Source organism: Lagenorhynchus albirostris, chromosome 16 (assembly GCF_949774975.1).
Source record: "Lagenorhynchus albirostris chromosome 16, mLagAlb1.1, whole genome shotgun sequence".
NCBI classification, from domain to species: Eukaryota; Metazoa; Chordata; class Mammalia; order Artiodactyla; family Delphinidae; genus Lagenorhynchus; species Lagenorhynchus albirostris.
In genome coordinates this window covers 84,036,852-84,050,005 of record NC_083110.1, presented here as the reverse complement: position 1 = coordinate 84,050,005, position 13,154 = coordinate 84,036,852, and the positions used below count along the sequence as shown (strand labels likewise).

The window sequence follows — 13,154 nt, the reverse complement described above, 5'->3', positions numbered from 1 at the left end:
GGCAGTGAAAATAAAGTTTAAAAGTCCAGATGAGCCTGTTTCTATCCCAACAATAATCTCTAGGACTGATATTACAGTGAGAGGTGCCCACTTTTGTTTACGTGATTGAGAGTATAAGGGAAGTGGGGTGCTGTCATTTATAAGGATAAGATTAGGAATAATGTATGCAAGGGTACAGGTCCCCCGTCCAGTTGGCTGGAAGGCATAAATAGGCATTGGGTCCGCAAAGGAAACAGGTGCGATTTGTAGGGGCTAGGCAGACGTCTAAGGTGATGTTGAAGTAGGGTTTTCCTAAATGGGTGCGGGAATATTCTATGCCCTCACAGGTAGTAGCTAAAGTCATTCCAGCTAAAGGAGAGAGGCAAGCAACCTTTGAGGGATGAGAGGAAAAGTTTTAAGCCCAGTTGAAAGAAGGAATAGTAAGGTTCCACCCTATGTCATAATCCTCAGGTGTCTTGAGATTTTTGCAGTCTTCTTGCTTAATATTTGAGGGTTGGAACCAAAAATTGTGGTTCTGTTAGGGACAACTTGGGGATGGGGTGGGACTTTAGCTAGAGTAGTCTTCGTGGTGGCTGTTAGGGCCATATTTACTGGTGTAAATGATAAAGTAGCTTTAAGTTTTGTTAAAAGGTCCCAGCCTAGCAGAGGTGTGGGACAGGCTGGGAGGACTAGGAAAGAGTGTGTGAATAAAGCATTTTCAAGAGACAGGGTGAGGGAGGTGTAAAATGGCCATAAGAGCGTTGTCCATCTATCCCTGTTGGGAGGATCGAGGAACAGCGAGTGGGACCAAAGAAGGAGGTCAGAGCTGAATAAGTAGCCCCAGTGTCAATCAGACACTGATAGGAGCCCCTGCCACATCTAGGGTTACCTGGGGCTCCTCCGGTCTTATGGGGAACGTAGGGGCCTGGAGGTTGAGCCCCAGGCACCTTCAGTCGTCCGCACCCAGGAGCCCCAGATCCAGAGCACAGTCCACTTCTCGTTCCTGATGGCCACTTACCACCGACAGGGGAAACTGGCCTTGACTTTGGCCCAGGGGGCAGGGACCTGAAATACCCTGGGTGTTGGGTGGTCATGGTGTTGGCCTACCCGCTTGAGGATGGGAGGGACAACTCCTTTTCCAATGGCCCTTTTGGTGACAGTAAGGGCATGGGGTATGGGGTGGCAGGGTGCAGCATTTCCTGACAGTGTGCCCCTGCTGACTGCACTGGTAGCAGGTCAGCGGTGGTCTTTGAGAAGGAGAGGGGATTCCTGTCGGTCCCTGTTGTGGGGGACTGAGCAGTGGCAACGGCCATGTATTAGAGCGTGTGTCGCTTTAATTTTTCCTCCTCTCTTAGTTCTCACCTATTCCTGGAAATTTCCTCCCTGTCGCTGAAGATCTTAAAGGCCGTGTCAAGTAGGACAGAGAGTGGGGTTTGCGGGCCCTGTTCTAGTTTTCGTAATTTTTGTCTGATGTCAGGGGATGCTTGGCTTTTAAAATGAACTGCAAGTGTGGCCTGACTTTCAATGATGCAAAGAGGATCATTCCCAGGCTTTAAGGTCTTGTCATTTGCTCGCTAGGTTTTGGATTTGCTTGGGACCCGACACCCCTTCCTTCTTTCTAATCTGTGGATATGTTACCTAACGTGGTAGGTGGGACTTTGCATATGTGATAGGGTAAGGATCCTGAGAAGGGGAGGGATTCCAGGGTTACCTGGGTGAGCTCGATGTTATCACAGGACCTTATAAGTGAGAAGTAGGAGGGTCAGTGAGAGCTGGAAGATGCTGCACTGCTGGCTGTGAAAACTTACTCACTTTACTAAGGAACATGGGACTTATGTGCTGCACAGTGTTCCAAAGCTCTGCATCTTACCCGTTCAGCCCTCACACTCTATGCTGTGGAGGGGGGCTGCTGACATGCCCATTTTACTGACGGGGAAGTCAAAGCAGGAAGTCTGGACGTACAGTGGGTTTCCTGGTGTGTGCCCTCTGGGTGGGAACAGGGTTCTTGTCCCAAATTATTCTTCTGTTTCACAACATTGAGGTTTAGTTCACGGAGCTGATTAATGATTTCCTCGTTTCTGCCTCATTCTGCACAAGGGTCCCCATATCCTTATGAGTTCCGCTTCCAGGCACAAAGACTTAAGAGATAATAAGAGATCTCTATGCTGACTTTTCAGACATATTTTAATCTTAAAATATAGCACAGGATAATGCTATTAGTGAGCCCAAAGGAATACTTCACATCCTAGGGAAAGATGTCAGGGGATACTTTTAGGATATGGCTAACAAATCCTCCGAAGGTATATTATTTTTATTTTTTCCAAACAGCAAAAAATAGTGTCTGTGCTCCTTTTTGTGAATCCTTTACAGGAGATGCTGACTCTGGTGACTGGGGAGCTCTACTTTTGCCGAAGAGTTCAGTTTAACCTACACTGATATGTTCTTACTTATCATGGTTTCTAGGAACTCCAACACAAACTAAGTCATAGTTTGCTTTAATTACTTTAATTAGTTTGACACAATCTTTTATGGACTTTGTTTCAAATTCTACCTGAAGAATGTGCTTGGCCTGGAAAGCAGCCTCTCTGGCCCAGGTGGTTCCCTGTGGAGCCCTGGCTAGCCTTGCTGAGGGGCACAGGGAAGCAGGAGGCCTCCAGGCCAGCATCAAGGGACCCGCGGGCTTCAGAGAACGTGTGCCTCACACTTGTGAGCGGGGAATGACACAGAGTCTGTAATGGGGGGGGACCTTGGCAAACCCAACTGCGATGGGGCTGAGGTCGATATCCATGGGGTCCACTGGCGACTTCAAGTTAAAGTGCTGCAGGATGGAGGCCAAGAACAGGAACAGTTCCATGCGAGCCAGGCCTTCTCCAACACACACCCGCTTTCCTGGAGGTGACAACAACACTAAGACACCGCCCTGGGCGACACAGCAAGGGCAGAGCTGGGTGGGAGGAGGCTGTGCGTCAACGGCCACCCTAAGCAGAGTTGACCCCCGTCTGTCTGTTGAAAGGGAGCCCAGAGTGGATTTCAGTGTAAGAGTATCAGCGACGGGTGTGCTCAGGGACCAGCCTTCACACAGCCTCAACCACCAGGACTCAGCTTCATGAACCTGTGTTAGGTTGGGAGAATGGGCCCTGCCCAGTGCTCAGCCTGATGTCCTACAGGAAAGAAGAGCGGCCCCAGGTGGAAGCCAAAGCTCTCGTGTGGGTGTTAAAGTTATCGAGTTGGTTTCAGATCTTCCATCATACCCACACCAAGGGCAGGCCCTGGAAAGGCAGCCAAGGGCTGGAAAGGTTAGATGGTCCTACAATGAGTCCAGGTAACCAAACGTTAAAATTTGCTTAGTAACCCTTGTTTAAAATTATGGAGAGTCAGTAATATAGTTTTGAAAGATTTTCACTAAGTTCTAGTAAATGAAGAGTTTTAGCACTGAATGAAGTGAAGTATCTAAGGAAAGAAGAACTCATCTCAACTCATTCCCAGGACTTCTGGTGAAAAGATGTCATTTAACCTCTCCGAACAGGGAAGAACACATTTGGGTCATGTTGGGGACGGAAATCAGGGGCACGATGCTGGTCACACATGGAACGGAGAGCAGGACTTAGGGACAATCCCCGGGAAGGGGCTACACGTGACCTTACCTGCGGAAAATGGCTTGAAATGGTCACTGTACTTGAACTTTCCATTTTCATTCAGAAAGTGCTCTGGCTTAAACTTCTCTGGTTCGGGGAATTCTTGGCTGTCATACAAGAGGGAGTCCAGTGTCGGAATTATGACTGTGCCCTGGAAGGAACAGAGGCTGCCTTGGTCAGTCAAGTTGACACAACACAGGCTCACCTGGGAGCCAGCGGTTGAATGTTACGTTAGACAAGATGGTATGTTCCCAACCGGGGAAGGAGTTCGCCTGAGGGCAGACAGAGAGCAGGTGGGGGTCACGACCAAATGGCAATGAGAGCTCTCATCTTTTCAGGGAAGTAGCTCCTCTGACCTACTCATCCAGGGCTGGGTGCTACTGTTGTTGTCTCTTTCTGCTGCTGGAACACACCTCAACCCCAGGCACCGTCTGAGGAGCCCCTTCCCAGACTGCCTCCATTCCTGTGGTCACCAGGTCCCCACAGGCCTGCTGGGGCAGCAGCACTTTGCAGGGTAGGGGTGCTGGCCCGGCCCCCAGTGTTCAGCCGCCTCTGCCTAGAGCAGGTGTCCTTGGTCCCCGTCCTGTTCCCTGGCCGGCGGCCGATCGGCAGGGTGGTGCTCGGGGGTGCGCTGCAGGCTCACATCTGACCTTGGGGATGACGTATCCTCTGAACACTGTGTCCCGGGTTGCTTCGTGGAACAGGTTGGAGGGAATGAGGTCGATGAATCGCTGAATCTCATGCACCACGGCATCCAGGTAGGGCATATCCAGCCTGTCCTTGATGGCAGGGATTCGGCTTGGCCCAATCACCCTGTCAATTTCCTCATGAAGTTTCTCTGCGAAGACATGCATGGAATAAATGCACGACTCCAGGCTGGCTCAGCGATCATGCTCCCGTCCATATACCCAGTAGATGCTCATGGAGCTTTGGATTCTTGGGTAGTTCATCCGCGTGCGTCAGCAAGAACCAGGCTCAGTGAGGCTAGGAACCGTCTACAGCATTTATGTAGTTACTTATTCATGGCCTCCACTACCTTAGCTGGTCATGGCTAGCCCCGTTCTGGTCGTCATGCCAGGAGCAGAGAATAAGAAAGGGTCTTGGGGATCTCTAGTTGGAGGGAAACTGTGTTTATGGTTACCCCAGGCTGGTTTGTTGCAGGCTTGTAAGGAGTGTGGAGGCGAATGGAGGATGGAAACTGGCATGCTCCGTGTGTTTCTGAGCAGGCTCCGGCAGGCCAGCCTCCGCTTGGCCTCTGTGGGTTTGAGGTTGCCTGTGGGCCTTGTAATCTGTTGAGTGAACTGCAGAGCTTCCGCAGTATGGCAACCGAGTAACAATTTTAAACACGTGTAACAAGAGGGACAGTATGCTGATGTTTACTAGATGGTAAATATAAGAAGTGGTGCACAGGGATCTCACGTGGCAGTCCAGGGATATGTGGAGTTAGGGGTGGGTGGAAGGCAGGGAGGCGAGGAGGGGCCTGGGCTGGCTCTGCACCCTGCTTTCTTTCCAAGAGCTCTGAGCCAGTACTGAAAACTGTCAACACATGTTAAGTTTGGCAGTGGATGTGTGGGCGTCAGTCATATTTCCTTTCTGTCTTTTTCTCTGTATTGGAAATTCCTCATAATCCATAATTAAAACAGTCTTGGATTCCGTGGCTCCCCTATAGTACAGAGTGGTCAGAAGCCCCCTCAGAGCTGCCACAGACCCGTGGAGCCTTCGCGCCCTAGACTTCCGGCTCTTTCGCATCACCTTTCTGTCAGGTAGAAAAGCAAAGGCTTTGGAGTCGGACCAGGTCTGACCCTGGACAGGTCACATATACACATTCCTAGGGAAAATAACCTCACGCCCTTTCCATCAGCCCCCAAGAATACAGTGTGTTAAAGGGCTGATTCCCATACCTGGCACACAACCGCAGCCAGCATGGCTCGGGTGGTGAGGGGCTCCTTGCAGTGGGGACCCCCCCTCCCCAGCTCTGTGCCCAGGCCTGAGCACTGCCGGGGAGGGCACCCTGGCCCCAGGCGATGGCTCCTTTACCTCCTCTTTCCTTGGAGGTTGGCGCTGATTGGCCTGTTGATAAGTGGCGTTGCTCACATCGCCTCCACTGGCCCATGCGGGTGGTTCTAGTGCCTCGTGCTCTGTGCATGCGGCCCCCAAAGCCATGCCTGATCCACCCTGGGTCCCACCCGGCCCAGTGCTGGGGAGGAGCCCTGGGAGGGAAGGCCGGGTCCAGGGCAGCAGGCAGACTTGCAGTGCTTTTCCTGGGGTTCCTCCTCTGATCCCCACTCTTCCAATCGGGTGAGACACGCCAGGAGGCCTTGCCCCTGCCCCCTCCTGCCTCTCAGCTCTGCCTGGAAGGCTGGGGCTGACCCAGGGGCGGTGTGCCCATTTTTTCTCTGTCATAAATAGATCATGGCCTGGAGGGATGCAGCTGGCCTGGCGTTTCTCCACTGGGCTTTCTTCCTGCAATCTGGGGTTTGCCAGTGGGTGTGGGAGAGCTGAGTGCCGGGGCCTGTCATGTACGGGAACACTGCCCCTAACGCATTCGTCCAGCAACCCCAGTGTCACTGCTGCAGGGTTAACAAGCAGTCCCCGTGTGGCCGACGGGAAGCTGAAGCCTAAATGCTCCAGGCTGACCGTGCAGGTGTGACGGCCACATGGTCCGGTGGCCTTGCCTGTTACTTGTCCTACCTTCGACCTCCGGGTATTTCATGAGAATCAGGAGCCCGTATCTCAGGGTGGTGCTGGTGGTCTCTGTCCCCGCAAAGAGCAGGTCAGCCACGGTCACAGCAATGTTGTCCAAAGTGTACACAGGGTCTGTACTGTGTTTTTCCTGCGATGTGAGAGATAGGGCCTCAATACAGGGAGGTGTTCAGGTGGATGAGAAAGAGACCCTGTGTCCCTCAGCAGAAGAGCACCTGGCAGCCCTGCCAGCTCCACAGGGGGCCCATCCTGCACAGACACCATCGTCTCCATTGCAAGGCTAGGGAACAGAGGCTCCCAGAAAACCGACCACGGGTGGGACTGTGCCCTCACCTGGCTGTGGGTCCCTCACCTGGCTGTGCGGTCCGTGCTCCTTCTACAGCACCGAGGGCCCTCCTGGGGGTGGGGCTCTCCCTGGCCCTGCGCCACGACCTCCAGCAGCTCAGGGCTGAGCTGTGGGGCTTCTGCAGGGCTGCCCTCGGCCTCACTCCACCCCACGGCCGCTGCCTCAGGTCCCAGGAGGCAGGGAAGTCACCGGGGAGCTGGGCATGGGGGGGAGGTGGGAGGGGTGGGAGGAGGACCCCAAGGGCACCGGGAGGCAGGTGTGGGGCTCACGTGCGCCTCTGGAGCCACGTGTGATGCCGAGGAAGGAAGAGAAGCTCGACTGATCTGGGCGGGCGACCCGGGGGGTGCCAGAGAGGTGGTGCCGGGAGGGCCCGGGCCCCCTTAGTCCGTGCACGACGTGGGGGTCACGTGTGACGAGGAGCACCGAGGGCCTCTCCCCAGGTGACATGTGGTCATTAGTCAGTTGATCAGAAGTGGTTAAGAGGCTGGGCTGGAGGGAGCCAACGTGAGGGGCCCACTCACCCGGTCCCACAGCCCCCTGATGGCTTCCCCAAGAAAGGCCATCCTGTTGGCCGGCACAGTGGACAGTACCGTGGAGCCTAGGGCGGCCAGGAAGGCTGGCCGTGTGTCGAGGTGTGGTGGTCACGCTCAAGCCAGTGTACTTGTATAAAACTAAGAGCATCAGAATGTACACGATGTGGGCGGCGTGGACACTGCAGTGCAGGTCATAATACAAATCTGAAAGATGCGCCCTGCCCCCGCAGACCCTCTCACAACGGCCGAGTGCCCGGCTCCGCCTGGTCTGGACGCTGAGAGCTGTGAGGGTACCTTCTCCATTTCCAACAGCATGGTGTCAGTGAAGTCTCGGGGGCAGCTGGCCTCCAGCGACCTCTGGTGGTCCTTCACTCCTTCTAGAGCGTACTCTTTTATTTCAGACACATTTTTCATTAGTTTTCTATGGCTTCCAGGCAGGTAACGTATACAGCCTGAGAAATTATTATAAAGCTAGAGAGAGAGGGAGGGAGGGAGAGAATTTTCTTACTATATATATTTTTTCCAGATGCAATAGCATTTGGCGTACTAGGCTGACAACCTTCTCCAAACCTGAACTGATGGCTGTCACTATTGTATTGTTTAGAATATTTTGGCTGAAAGTATCTTTCTGGGCACCACTCTACGAGGTCGTGTGAGTTCCGTGGTGGGAATGCGAGCACATAGGCAGAGGTACCGTGTGCCTGGTGAGGACTGATTTTAAAGAGTGAAATGGTAAGTGTCCTGCGGTTAGCAAGGGGGAAAGGCGGGCCCCGTGGAAGTGTCCCGAAGGAGCGCTCAGGCTCTCTAGTCTTGTGTGCCTGTCTGTCCGCACACACAAGTACCCCTTCTTATCCTTTCCCTGCTGTAAACCCTCGACTGAAGCCGGGTGCAGACCAGGCGAGAGGGAGGGAAGTGCTTCACCTGGACCCAGGGTGTGCTGAGCAGGTAGAAGTTCTCATTGAACAGACTCAGCATCCTCAGGGCCGTCCTGTCGTTGTAGTCAGCGCGTCTGTGGAAGAGGATGTCGGAGATGACGTTGTAGGGCGCGAAGCCGATGACAAAGGTGGGGTCGAAGGGCTGGCCTGGAAAACAGGGGAGCCATCAGGCCACTTCGCTCGTGGGTGTGGCAGGAGGGCCGTTTCCAGTGCTTGTGAAGAGACACCCTAGGGCTGTGAGAATTCTCGGGAGGTGGTGACTGGGAACCACTCGGGTTTTCTTCACTTGTCAGTTATTCAGGACACACCAGCGGCCCCCTTGATGACCACGCCCGCTCCCTGGGTTAGAGGGGAAACCAGCTTGTGAAGTGGCGTCTGGGGGCCAACATGGGAAGCTGCCTCGGTCGTCAGGGGTCGTGGGGCCCAGGCCAGGCTGTACGCACCATGGGTCTTCCGGAGCGCCCCCAGCAGGAGCTGGGCCTCCCTCTGGATCCGCTGCTCATTGCTCTGTTTCCCCATCCCGAAGTCACGGAGGGTGGTCAGGGAGAACCGCCGGGTGTCCTGCCAGGTCGGTCCATTATTGAAAATAATCCCTAAGGAAGAGGGAGCAGCAGGCTGTCACTGCAAACTGTCCTCTCAGGAGAAAGGGGCAGGAGTGATGGGCGCCCTGCGCTGCGCTCTGCGCGGGAGGGACCAGGGGCCGCACTGACCCGCGCAGTGACAGATGCTTGGGTTTGGAGAGAAGCCGTTGGGGCCGGCTGGCTTTCTCCGTTGCCCCTGTAAGCTCTGCAACCACCAGCCTGCTTGCTTTCCCCACTCTGCCTTGTGTCCTCCCCACAGGAGGGAAACCACACCTGACCACTGAGAAAAACCTCTGCCTCTTTCCTGTTTACTAATTTCCTTGAAGCCATCCTGTTTCCAATGATTTTTTTACCCTCACACTATAGACACCTCAGCTCACACTCTGTGGCTTCACAGCAAGTCCTTACTAAAATCTGAGGTCACAGGGCCCCCGGACCACGGAGACCTCCAGATCCGGGAAGATCTTGATCTGGTTCCCTCCTGCACGTGGAGGCCTGAGGAAAGCCATGGCCCCGGACATTCCAGAAGGAAGTCTGGCCAGACCTGAGAGGTACAGCGGAGGAGGGCTTCATTCTACCCCAAAGGGACACCTGGACGGTCTGCAGGGGAAGCACACAGGCAGGGGTGGGAGGATAGGGATGTGACCCAAGGAGGCTGCCATGGAGTCAAGCCCGGGGATGGACAGCATGACTACTGATGGGTGTGTGGGCACCAAGAAGACCCATTTACAGGTGCCGTTCACCAGGTTAAAAGCACAGGTGACACTGAGTTCAGGGTCCTGTGTTCAGGTATCCTGGTGCCGATTCCTGTGGGACACTGCATAACGGGCCAAGTGGATGCTGGGTACGTGGCACAGCAGCCCAAGAGGGAACCTAGGGGAGGGACGCTCCAAACTCGCGGGTGTCTATGCCATCAGCCCGGCCAGGCCTCGGGCAGCTCCAGCCTTCCAAGTTACTGACCCAGGACACAGGGCAGACAAGCAAGCGGTGGCAGGGACCAGGGAGCGTGTGCTGAGGAGGCCAGAGGACAGAGCAGAGGCTGTGCCCCTAGTCCTGAGGACCAGAGAAGCCAGAAGGAAGGCAGGAGGAGAGGCGCTGGGGGACCACCTCACTCCACCCTGAACGGCATGTGATAAGGAGAAGGGGTGGTTAAGGAGGGAGGGGCAGAGAAGCAGTTAATTTTAAAATGTTCTGGCAAGAACTGTGTAGAAAGAAAAGGTGGAAGATACAGAAAAATGTGAGAAGAGACAGAGGGAGACAGAGATACAGAGATAGAAAGACAGAGACAGAGATGGAGAGCGAAAGAGACAGAGTCAGAGAGACACAGAGATGGAGAGAGGAAGAGACAGAACCCAGAGGCGCACCATCATGTGGGATCCAAACAGGCTGAAATGGGGCAACAAATCTCCTCTCCCAGAGCTTTGTGAAGATTGACTGAAAGGATGGGTGCGGCCCCCTCGGCACTTTAATACGCAGCCGCTGCTCCACACTATTGGTAATCACCAATGCTCACGTCATTATTCCTGGGGACCAAATGCAGCCCTGGTCCAGGGCCTGGCTGAGGCTCAGGGTCAGCCCTGGGCCGTGTGGGACATACAAAAACAGCACTTTGGAGCCCTCAGGCAGGAGGCAGGCAAGCCCCTTGTGTCCCACCTGCAGGATGTGGATGCTGGCCCCTGCCTGACTGCTCTCAGGGGCCCATGACTTGGACCAGGGCTGGCAGATAAAGGGTCCCCAGAGCCAGGATGGAGCTCTTTGGCCCCAGAACTCCTGCTCTCCTGGGGCTCTGCTCCAGTAAGTCTCCTCTTGTGTTAATGACAAAGATTAGGGTGGTTAATTTTGCTTTGAGCCGCCCCCAATAACAAACCCACCCACAATATCTAAGAGGGACAATCAACCGCCATTGGTTGTGGCAGGATATAACCTCGGAAATGCAGACTGGAAAAATAAGGCAAGGAGCCCGTATACAACTGTAAGCACATCAGTTTGAAAATTCTACATAAAATGAATAAAAGTTTTCTAGAGGCTCATCACCAAAGTTGACTCAGGAAGCGCTAGAGGCTTCCAAGTTTTGCTGGGTTGGTGGGACACTGTTTCCTTCTCATCTGCTTTGGATCTCAAACACCAGGGAGCAAATGACAAAGGCCAAGCAGGTGAGGCTGGAGGACAGCAGGTGGGGCAGGGAGCTTTCAGAGCTCAGAGGTGGGGGAGGGGCGCCCCCGCCCAGGCTCCAGGACCTCCTGGGAGGCGCGGAAGATGGAGTCTGAAGTCAGGAGTCTGGAAAACACTCAGATAAAGACCAGTTAGACCCCCCCCCCACCCCTGCCCCGCCAAGGCCTCCTCCGCCTGCCGGAGGGGGACTCAGGGGCTCTGGAGACACTGGAGGGGGGAGGGGCAGAGGAAAGAGGTGAGCCTGGGGAGACGGGGTCACTGGGGAGTCTCAACACCCCCTTCCTGGTCTAAGAACAGCCCCAGGTAGGACATCGGGAGGCCCCCTCGATGGAGAAGCGGGGTGCCCATCGTAGGTGAGGGGCCCTCGGTGGATGGAGCCCCAACACCCACGAGTAGTTGAAACTGTGACTGGAAAGAGCTCCCAGGGGAGACTGAGGGCCCAGGGAGGCGGGAAGGTCTGCGGGGGGAGGCCCGGCCCAGCCGTCAGAAGCAGCTCCCTGGGTCCTATTTCTCTATGAACACGTCTGTCCTGCTGGCCGGAGGGTGGGTGCTCCAGGTCTTGTCCACTCTGGGTCCATCAAAAGGTGCAGAGCAATGACTTGAGTGAGTGAATGCACCAACCTTCACCCGAGTTGTCTGCGGATCGCTTCACCTTTCTGTCTTTAGCATGTTGTTACTGTTATCTCAGTACCTCCCCCCAGCATCTTCCCCACCCCACAAGCACCGCCCCCCCCCAAGTAGGACGCACCTTTGTCCTGGTGCACCCGGAACGCGGGGATTTCTCCTCTGCCAGAAAACTCATTCCTGTAGTCGAGCAGGACCTCCTTCACGGCCTTGTAGCCGTGCAGGACCACGAAGCGCCGTGAGCCCAGGTACAGGGTGAACACCGGGCCGAAACGCTCTGCCAGCTGCGGAGGCCACCAGGCCGGGGAGTGAAGCCACCGCGGACTTGGGGAACATGCCTCGCTTTAACGTGCCCCCCAAGGTCGCTGTTGTTGACCAGGAGAACCCAGAGTGATCTGGGGAAGACCTCCCTAGAGGCTTCTTCTGCCGGGAACACCTCCAGCGCACGGCGCACCTGGGTGTGCCTAGCTGCCCTCCCTCCGGGGAACAAGTAACTGGGAAGGCCGATTCCTCTTGTTCCCCCTGAGGCCCCTTTGCCCATATCCGCCCCACCCCCCACCCCCACCCCCACCCCTGTCTGCTGTCCCCAGTCAAGGTCCCGGACCCCAGGACGCTGCTGGAGGCCCCGGAGGCCCGAGCACGTCTTCCTCTGCCGGAAGCTCGTCAACGCCTTTCAGAGCGGCTCCGTGCCCTGTGGCGTTCTTTTACTAGCTCATTTAATAGACTCATTAACGCATTTTGTTTTTAGATTTGTTAGCTCGTTCACTGTTCACAGCAATCGTAGTGGGTGGGGGGGGGGGGGGGTCAAACACTTCACTTTTCCCCCTGTTCTTTGGCGGCTACGGAGTGCTGCAGGTTGACGCGCAGCTAGTGTGCGTCTGGTCTCAACGCGTGTCCCTCCTTGCATCCCAGTGGCAAAGAGCAGCAGCCCCGGTCACACTGCCCTGGCCAAGCCACCCAACGACAGCACGGCAGTTAACGCTTCGCTCGAGCAAGGGCCTTCGGGGCCAGCCATGGCCAAGGCCCACTGAGCTCCATACCCGAGCTGTAACACTAGCTAAATATTTTGACTATCACTCTTGGGTGCTACTGGTAATTCAGCGAATTCATAACAAGCTGGTATCGAATTACAATTTGTCTGAGAGTGAATTGAATGCACACATATTACATCTAATTCCTGAATGCTCCTCCCTCAAATCAACGATATTTCTCTTACCCTGGTGAAGGACTTGGGAATATCCTTAAATTCCAACTGGAAAATGTTCCCAACGATGGGCAGTGGGAAAGGGCCAGGGGGCAGTTGCCAGCTGCTGTAGATGCGTTTCCAGATGGAGATGAGCAGCAGGGTGGCCATCCACACCAGCAGGGCGACCACGATGCCCAGGGCGGCCATGGTGCCTTCCGGGGATCTGCCGACTCATGCGGACACTCCTGGGGAGAGGCACAGCTTTTATAGCGCATCCTTGAGAAGGAGGGTGACCAGCCAACCAATGTCACCTTCCTTTTCCTCTGGCCGAAGATATTAGTTTATTATTAGCTGCTGTTGGCCACCATTTCAAAGGCCGATCCCTTCAGTGTTTGCCGCTTAGAACTCCATCCAGGCACCCACTTGGCCACGCCTGGGCTCTGCCAGCACTGGCTACTGA

General features: G+C 55.0%; 1 protein-coding gene across 4 annotated transcripts; it reads right to left on the bottom strand.

The window, feature by feature from the left end:
- Positions 1-2,468: 2,468 nt before the first annotated feature.
- LOC132507220 (cytochrome P450 2E1) lies at positions 2,469-12,916 on the bottom strand. 4 transcript variants are annotated; one of them, XM_060126349.1, is made up of 9 exons: positions 12,725-12,916; positions 11,633-11,792; positions 8,575-8,724; positions 8,118-8,278; positions 7,491-7,667; positions 6,306-6,447; positions 4,265-4,452; positions 3,624-3,765; positions 2,469-2,923 (listed from the first exon to the last, which is right to left on the bottom strand). In XM_060126349.1, the coding sequence occupies exons 1-9, from the start codon at positions 12,899-12,901 to the stop codon at positions 2,790-2,792; spliced, it is 1,431 nt and encodes a 476-aa protein (XP_059982332.1). In that variant the 5' UTR covers positions 12,902-12,916; the 3' UTR covers positions 2,469-2,789. The 4 variants fall into 4 exon arrangements, with proteins under 4 accessions (XP_059982332.1, XP_059982331.1, XP_059982333.1 ...); XM_060126348.1 differs by having other exon boundaries at positions 2,469-2,868; XM_060126350.1 differs by lacking the exons at positions 11,633-11,792; positions 12,725-12,916 and adding exons at positions 9,121-9,256; positions 10,077-11,353 and having other exon boundaries at positions 2,469-2,868.
- Positions 12,917-13,154: the final 238 nt, after the last annotated feature.